Source organism: Borostomias antarcticus (genome assembly GCF_949987555.1).
Source record: "Borostomias antarcticus genome assembly, chromosome: 15".
Classification (NCBI taxonomy): domain Eukaryota; kingdom Metazoa; phylum Chordata; class Actinopteri; order Stomiiformes; family Stomiidae; genus Borostomias; species Borostomias antarcticus.
Window position 1 is genome coordinate 23,174,554 of NC_140248.1, and position 9,044 is coordinate 23,183,597.

General features: G+C 48.1%; 1 protein-coding gene across 1 annotated transcript; it reads right to left on the bottom strand.

The window, feature by feature from the left end:
- Positions 1–1,894: 1,894 nt before the first annotated feature.
- Positions 1,895–8,778, bottom strand: nipal4 (NIPA like domain containing 4; the record flags this gene model as incomplete). Its single annotated transcript, XM_084449415.1, has 7 exons — positions 8,662–8,778; positions 7,515–7,727; positions 6,979–7,035; positions 6,801–6,891; positions 5,402–5,562; positions 3,454–3,621; positions 1,895–2,349 (listed from the first exon to the last, which is right to left on the bottom strand). The coding sequence occupies exons 1-7, from the start codon at positions 8,699–8,701 to the stop codon at positions 1,895–1,897; spliced, it is 1,185 nt and encodes a 394-aa protein (XP_084305541.1). The 5' UTR covers positions 8,702–8,778.
- Positions 8,779–9,044: the final 266 nt, after the last annotated feature.

A 9,044-nucleotide genomic window follows, 5' to 3' on the forward strand; every position in this document is an offset into this window, starting at 1 on the left:
GGGTTAGGGTCATCAGTAGGGTTAGGGTTAGGTTTGGGGTTAGGGTCATCAGTGGGGTTAGGGTCAGGTTTGGGGTTAGGGTCAGGTTTGGGGTTAGGGTTAGGTTTGGGGTTAGGGTCAGGTTTGGGGTTAGGTTTGGGGTTAGGGTCATCAGTAGGGTTAGGGTTAGGTTAGGGTCATCAGTAGCTGAGGGAAACGGTCCTGCAGGATGCAAAGCCGTGATCCTCCTGCTGGAGAGCAACGGTAGTGCAGTTTTAAAAATGCATTCACATACGTTCGTTCTTTTTATCAAAAGTGCTTAGTGAACATGTCCTCCACCAATGATGATCACCACTATCTGTCACACACCAGTGGAAGCCAGTGTGGAAGCTAGTGTGGAAGTGTGGAAGCTAGGGTGGAAGTGTGGAAGCTAGTGTGGAAGTGTGGAAGCCAGTGTGGAAGTGTGGAAGCTAGTGTGGAAGTGTGGAAGCTAGTGTGGAAGTGTGGAAGCCAGTGTGGAAGTGTGGAAGCTAGTGTGGAAGTGTGGAAGCTAGTGTGGAAGTGTTGAAGCCAGTGTAACATGGAGGAAAAATCACACAATGTTATGTGAACATTTTTTCGCAGTTCGGTGCCCTAATGTCGCTGAGCTGAAACCATTTAGAAAGTTAAACGAGGCACAAGAAATGATCGCGGTGCAAGATGGCTACTGTTCATGAGCAGCTGGGTTGACAAAGCTGCCGTTGGCCACAACCATTTCCTATTCACATCCCTTAACACAGCCAAGCACAACTGCATCTAAATTGTAGCTCCTTAAATTATAATCAGTTAACTAGCTAGACAACAAGTCAACAAGATCATGTTGCCCCTGGCCTAGTCTGGCTCACACGATGGAGGTTTTTGAGATAAGCCTCTCATTCGGGCCACTCAATCACAGCGGCACCAATCAGATTCAATCCCCTGACACTATAAAAAACAATCTTAGCGCTGCCCAAAACTATTGTGATTGGTTTAAAGAAATACAGAGTTGTCCCCCTATCTCAGAATGATAATGGGGTGCAGCCAGAAATAATGTGTGATGAAAGGTCTGGCTATGAGAAACTAGCCCTTGGCTGACAGTTGCCCTGTGACTGACAGATTAGCTAGATGTATAATAATACATTCGCCTTTGATCATTTGAAAAATCCTCTCACTTAACGGTCACAGGACAACAACCATGTCTGGAGGATGCTCATCGTGTGACACAGTCAGTTATGTAAGTCAGACTAAGCAAAATCCAAGCACAGGACCATAGGTGTGCAGACTCCAGACCCATGGGCATGCAAATAACCTGACCCTTGAACAAATACATGACCTGCTTTCACACTGTCACTAGTCTCCTCAAATCTATCCAACATTATCAAATTACCTAAACCAGAACTATCTAATCAATCCTGTGAAATATGTCTATTAATAATAACTGTACCCACAAATACACCTAACTTCTACCCATTATGCACCGTGACATAACCTGAACAATGAAGTTGAATTCTCTTCTATTCAAATCAGTTTTAAAATGGAATTTCATTGTTTTATAACATCCTTAACTCAAGTCTAACATATCTTAAACTGGAATATAATATTCAAGGTGTCAAACTTTGCCGGTTTTGACACCTTTAGGATGATGATGACGATGATGATGATGACAAAAAAGATGATGAACACCTACAAAGCTAAATGATAATGATCAGCTGATGATGATGATGATGATGATGATGATCAACACCTAACAAAGCTAAATGATAACGATCAGCTGATGATGATGAGGATGATGATGATGAACAACACGTAACAAAGCTAAATGATAATGATCAGCTGATGATGATGAGGATGATGATGATGATGATGAACAACACGTAACAAAGATAAATGATAACGATCAGCTGATGATGAAGACGCGGGGTCTGTCCTCTCTCATAGGAGGAAGACTCTCCACCACCATGTTCTCTATCAGCGTGTGTTTATCCTCCCTCCTCGTCCCCTCCGCCTCCCCTCTCTCCAGGGGCTGACACAGCCTCCCCGCCACCTCTTCCAGGGTCACCCCCAGGTCCCTGAACAGGTGCAGCAAGGCCACGCCCAGTACGATGACCAGGAAGCCCCCCAGGGTGCCCACCACATCCACCCCGGTCATGGAGCTCCACTCCTGGAAGAGGATGACGGAGGTGGCCAGCACCACGGAGGTGAAGCACACGTAGTAGACGGGGTAGACCAGCAGCGTGCTGAAGGTGTCCAGGGACTTGTTCAGGTAGTTGACCTGCGTCACCACGGACACGACCAGACTGAGGAGCAGGATCCACGTCAGCGGGTTGGACGCCACTGAGACGTCTGAGAAGACTGGGGGGAGAGAGAGGGAGGGAGGGAGAGAGAGAGAGAAAGAGTGAGACAGGGAGATCATCTTTAATCGATACCATATCAGTGTGTATGGTTCTACCTAGGCTCTTGACAGACATGACAATCATCCATGCCTCTTTTATTGTGAAATGTCAGTTAGTATGCTGTTTGTGTGTACTGTATGTGTGTGTGTGTGTGTGTGTGTGTGTGTGTGTGTGTGTGTGTGGAGGGGGGGTTATGGTACTATGTTTTGAGACCAAAGACCATTTCTCACTTTATTTGGACAATAAAGTTGTATCTTATCTCCTTGCCTCCACCCTTCCCTGTGTGGTAGCCTACCTCTGCGTATATAGCTATGCCCTGGCCTCCTCCCTACCCATGTGGAGCTATGTATGCCCATCAATCAATCAATCAAAGCTTTATTTGTATAGCGCATTTCATACCCAGAGGCAACACAATGCGCTTTACAGAGAACAAGGGAGGTGGGCATACGACCCACCCCTACATATTCCAGAGGGAAGCAAAAAAAACAGTAATCACCCGGGGGCCAGATAAGTGAGCTGAAAAAATTCTTCCCTGACCCCTCTCAACAAGGCGATGGAGCTCCAGGAGTATGTTTGTCTACCGGCTAAGAACAAGCCGGTGCCAGGCAGGCCCCAGGCCTTTGACAGAGGACTCGGTTTAGGCTCCTGGCATCTTTCTTCCCCACCTTCATTCATCTCTCCCTCCCTCCTCCCTAACGTCATCTACTTTCCCTACCTCCTTCCTACCTACACCCATCTCTCCCTCCCTCCTGTACCTGTGTGCATGGCTATGCCCCTCCCTCCCTCTCTCCCTACCTGTGTGCATGGCTGTGCCCCTCCCTCCCTCTCTCCCTACCTGTGCGGATGGCTATGCCCCTCCCTCCCTCCCTCCCTCCCTCCCTCTCTCCCTACCTGTGTGCATGGCTATGCCCCTCCCTCCCTCCCTCTCTCACAACCTGTGTGCATGGCTATGCCCCTCCCTCCCTCCCTCCCTCTCTCCCTACCTGTGCGGATGGCTATGCCCCTCCCTCCCTCTCTCCCTACCTGTGTGCATGGCTATGCCCCTCCCTCCCTCCCTCTCTACCTGTGCGGATGGCGATGCCCAGGCCTTGGACGGACGACACGGTGAAGGCTCCCAGCAGAGAGCAGATACTGATGTAGACCAGGATGTTGCTGTTGCCATAGCGAGGAGACAGGTAGAAGATCAACACCAGACAGAGGGCGAGCAGCACGCCGGCGTACACTAGGAAACCTGGGAAATACACAGTCAACCAATCAGATCACTCGGTCAAGGAAGCCTTCTGCATATACCCTAATGCAGCACGCTGGCGTACACTAGGAAACCTGGGAAATACACAGTCAACCAATCAGATCACTCGGTCAAGGATGTTACTATACTGTACTTTTTTGAGAAGCACACCCTACTTACAACCTACTGACCTGTAGTTATGTTTGTTTTGAATATCCCTTTCGTTTTGATGGAATTGTATTGTTTGATGCGTTTCTAATGTTGAGCTATTGTTTTTCTTATAGGTCTAAGAGTGCATTCCAGAGCGACACTCTTTTTGTCCATCCTTGATTGATTGATACGCAATTAGCGGAAACGCATATGAAATAGATTGTGTAGTTCCGATATAATAAAAAAAAAAAAAGTGTTCTGAAGTTGACTGCCATGATATGATGCCTCTGTTTGAACAAGAGCATTTGATTGAAAATAAAATAAAAGGCAGTAAAATTGAGATACAGACTCCTGAAACTTTATCCCCACACTAACAGGCCCACTTAAATTAAAGTGTTCTGAAAAAGTGGTAGACATTTTACTAATCGCTACATAAAGGCTAGGCTTCACCCCCCCCCTCCCTCCCTCCCCGACGGGCGGTCCGTGAAAACTACCTGTCCAACAGCCTACCTGTCTAACAGCTTACCTGTCTAACACCCTACCTGTCTAACAGCCTACCTGTCTAACAGCTTACCTGTCTAACAGCCTGCCTGTCTAACAGTCTACCTGTCTAACAGCCTACCTGTCTAACAGCTTACCTGTCTAACAGCCTACCTGTCTAACAGTCTACCTGTCTAACAGCCTACCTGTCTAACAGCCTACCTGGGTCTAGCAGCTTACCTGTCTAACAGCTTACCTGTCTAACAGCTTACCTGTCCAACAGCCTGCCTGTCTAACAGCTTACCTGTCTAACAACACTACCTGTCTAATAGTCTACCTGTCCAACAGCTTACCTGTCTAACAGCCTACCTGTCTAACAGCTTACCTGTCTAACAACACTACCTGTCTAACAGCTTACCTGTCCAACAGCCTGCCTGTCTAACAGCTTACCTGTCTAACAACACTACCTGTCTAATAGTCTACCTGTCCAACAGCTTACCTGTCTAACAGCCTACCTGTCTAACAGCCTACCTGTCTAACAACACTACCTGTCTAACAGCTTACCTGTCCAACAGCCTGCCTGTCTAACAGCCTGCCTGTCTAACAGCCTACCTGTCTAACAGCTTACCTGTCTAACAACACTACCTGTCTAACAGCTTACCTGTCCAACAGCCTGCCTGTCTAACAGCTTACCTGTCTAACAGCCTACCTGTCTAACAACACTACCTGTCTAACAGTCTACCTGTCTAACAGCTTACCTGTCTAACAGCTTACCTGTCTAACAATACTACCTGTCTAACAGCCTACCTGTCTACCAGTCTACCTGTCTAACAGCCTACCTGGGTCTAGCAGCTTACCTGTCTAACAGCCTACCTGTCTAACAGCCTACCTGTCTAACAGCCTACCTGTCTAGCAGCTTACCTGTCTAGCAGCTTACATACCTGTCTAACACCCTACCTGTCTAACACCCTACCTGTCTAACAGCCTACCTGTCTAACAGCTTACCTGTCTAACAGCCTACCTGTCTAACAGCCTACCTGTCTAGCAGCTTACATACCTGTCTAACACCCTACCTGTCTAACAGCCTACCTGTCTAACAGCCTACCTGTCTAAAACCCTACCTGTCTGAAACCCTACCTGTCTAACAGCCTACCTGGGTCTAGCAGCTTGTCAATCATCTGCTGGAGGGTGGAGACCTCCTCTTCCTCTGGGGCGTGGATCACCATGAGGGTGCTGCCCAGGAGGCTCAGCAGGCAGCCCAGCTTCCCCAGCAGGTTCAGCGTCTCCCCCAGCAGGTAGGAGGACAGAACTGCACTGTGAATACAAGACACGCACACCCATGCACGCACGCACACACACACACACACATACACACACACACATACACACACATACACACATTCACAGTCATTCAGATTGCCAGCACTGTAACAACTCCTACTGGATCTGGATAAGGATCAAGATGAAGTGTTGAAAGGATACAATAGGAGAGGAGAGAGGAAGAGAGGAGACAAGAGAAGAGGAGAGGAGGGGAGAGAAGAGGAGAGGAGAGGAGAGAGGAGGGGAGAGGAGAGAAGAGAAGAGAAGAGAAGAGAAGAGAAGAGAAGGAGGAGAGAAGAGAAGAGGAGAGGAGGGGAGAGGAGAGGAGAGGAGAGGAGAGGAAAGGAGAGAGAGGAGGAGAGGAGAGGAGAGGAGAGGAGAGGAGAGGAGAGGAGAGGAGAGGAGAGGAGATGAGAGAAGAGGAGAGGAGGAGAGGAGAGGAGAGGAGAGGAGAGGAGAGGAGAGGAGAGGAGAGGAGAGGAGAGGAGAGGAGAGGAGAGGAGAAGAGGATAGAGGAAGAGAGGAGGGGAAAGGAGAAGAGGAGAGGAGAGAGGAGGAGCGGAGGGGAGAGGAGAGGGGAGAAGACGAGAGGAGCAGAGAGAATAGGAGAGAAGAAAAGAAGACAGAAGAAAAGAGGAGAGTAGTAGAGTAGGGGGGTAGAGGAGAGAAGAGAGGAGAAGAAGGGGAAGAAGGAGGAGGAGTGAGAAGAGGAGAGAGTAGGAAAGAGGAGAATAGTAGAGAAGAGAAGAGAAAAGGAGAGAATATGAGAGGTGATAAGAGGAGAGGAAAGGAGACAACAGGGAGGGGGAGGAGGGGAGATAAAAAAGAGAGGAGAGAGGAGGAAAGGAGAGAATAGGAGAGGAGATAAGAGGAGAGGAGAGGAGAGAGGAGGAAAGGAGAGAATAGGAGAGGAGAGAAGAGGAAAGGAGAGAATATGAGAGGTGATAAGAGGAGAGGAAAGGAGACAATAGGGAGCTGGAGGAGGGAAGATAGAAAGAGAGGAGAGAGGAGGAAAGGAGAGAGTAGTAGAGGAGGGGGGTAGAGGAGAGAAGAGAGGAGAAGAAGGGGAAGAAGGAGGAGGAGTGAGAAGAGGAGAGAGTAGGAAAGAGGAGAATAGTAGAGAAGAGAAGAGAAGAGGAGAGAGGAGGAAAGGAGAGAATAGGAGAGGTGAACTCCTCGCTCAGTTGAGTGTGAGTTTATATCCATGCAGGTGGACAGAGAGCTACGGGTACCTGATGAGGACACTCAGAGCGCCCAGAGGAGTGACCACGGTGGCGGGGGCAAACATGTAAGCTGCGAAGTTGGCCACCTCGCCAGCGCCCACTACGGCAGGTTGAGAGGGACAAACAAGGTCAATGGAAAACTGGTGTGCAAAAATGACATACCATAACCATGGTAAAACCAACTCACTAGTGAGAAGTCCGCCCCACCAAAGCCAGTCCTTCAGGTAGCCATGGCCTCCATCCCCTGCAGAAAAGATATGGGGAGAACACAGGTCTCAGACAGGGGTGCTGAATCTGCCATGACACCACTGATTCCACTTCTCTGCAGGAGGGCACAGATAGACACACACATGCACACAAATGCACACATGCACACGCACACACACACACACACACACACACACACACAGGAGTAACACGCTGTGCTCTGCTCTTCCCATTGTTTCCCTGTATCACAAGGGCATCTGAAATATCAGCCTGCATTTTCTGGGTGTCGGAACGAGTGTAAGTTGAGCACGTTCAGCTGGCGTCACAGCCCAGCCTTTACTGAAGTGTCACATGAGAAGTTTGTGCTTTTAAAAAGTGTGAGAGTATTAGCTTTGGTTTCTCTAACATGTGTACAGCATAATGACAATGCACTACTAGGAGCGAGGACATATTTCTGACAACAGCAACCACAACAATCACCAAACAATCACCCAGTTTGCAAGCGGAGTGACTCACCTGCCCGGGTGTGTCCTGTATCAGCCAATCGCAGCAGGGCTTTCTTCTTCAATAACACACTTCCACCAATCAGAAAGGCCGACAGCACAGCCAGGGTCAGCCCCACCCAGAAGTTGTAGCTGCTCCATTTGTCGTCGGAGACCAGCACAGCGACGATCTCCGTGGCGTTGGGAGGGTCAGAGAAGGTGGCATTGAGGTTTGATCTTGTGGTTCCTTCAGAGAGAGAGGGAGAGAGAGAGAGAGAGAAAGAGAGAGAGAGGAAGAGAGAGAGAGAGAAAGAGAGAGAGAGAGGAAGAGAGAGACAGAGTGGGAGACAGATTGAAAGCTGAAATCCCATGTATTCATAAAGCTTGCAATTCCAGCAACATCAAACCAAATATCACATTGCGTTTCATGAGGTTCAGGTTGTGAGCTTTTCAGATTGTTTGCTGTCAACAAGGATTGTATTATTATGACCTGATGAAGATGTAGGCTATTGACATCAAAACATCATTCTGCACCTCCAATAAAAGTGATCCAGTGACTCTTCTGTTTGCTACTGTATCATTGTAGCCTATTTTGTGCCTCAATAAGATTAGTAGCCTAAAGCCATATCACTATGTGATAAAGAGGACTGTTAGGTGAAGACCAGTATCCTACTGGATGGAATAAAACAATGTCTGTTGTGACTCAGGCTCTCATAATTCATTAGAATAGAGACAATGCCTTGTTTCCTTCGATCAGCAGAGTTGAACAGATATGTTGACACTGTCAACAAGGGCGTCCCCAAACACACAAGGACCAGTCAGAAGTGTTTAGTCTGTTTACACAAGTGGAGTGTGGCTCACAACATGACCTGGACTGGGTCACGTCAGGTTCGATTTCTACATTTGTTAGCACAGCGCTGTGAAACTTAGTATGAAGATACAGATAGGACTGCTATCCGAGACCAGCAGTGTGAATGTATTCTTTTACCCGTATTGTATCTTGAAACAAATCAAGATTAAACGACATAATCAATCACTTCCCATTCCCATGCATGCACACGGCCTGGGATATAACATGTATTACCTCTGTAATAAACGATAACATTAAATAGAGTTAGCCTACATTCCAAAAGTAACCTAAATACAAATAAACAATTGAAGACTGTTCAGACTTAGCCTACCGTTTCTGTGTGTATCCTCTGACAATTGAACATCTTGCATCGTGTTGACTTTTTATCCAACAAATCACGATCACAGTCAGGCTATCAGATAAACGGGAAATACAAGCAGGATAATATCCAAACCTCGCCGAGGCTACGATCAGATAGAAATATTAATTATTAATCCATGAAGGGCCAATTGCCGATAGTCTACGGCACGGCGGTGATCACCGATTGATGAGACGTCTAGGGAAACTCGACGGGTGGAGGCGCGCAGTAGCACTACAACAATGCAGCTACCTGCTCAGCCTCCTCCCAGCCTCCTGCCCAGCCTCCTCCTAGCCTCCTCCCAGCCCGAGGTGAAGGCTGGTCACACCCATCCACAGCACACCCGGGCGGCAGTG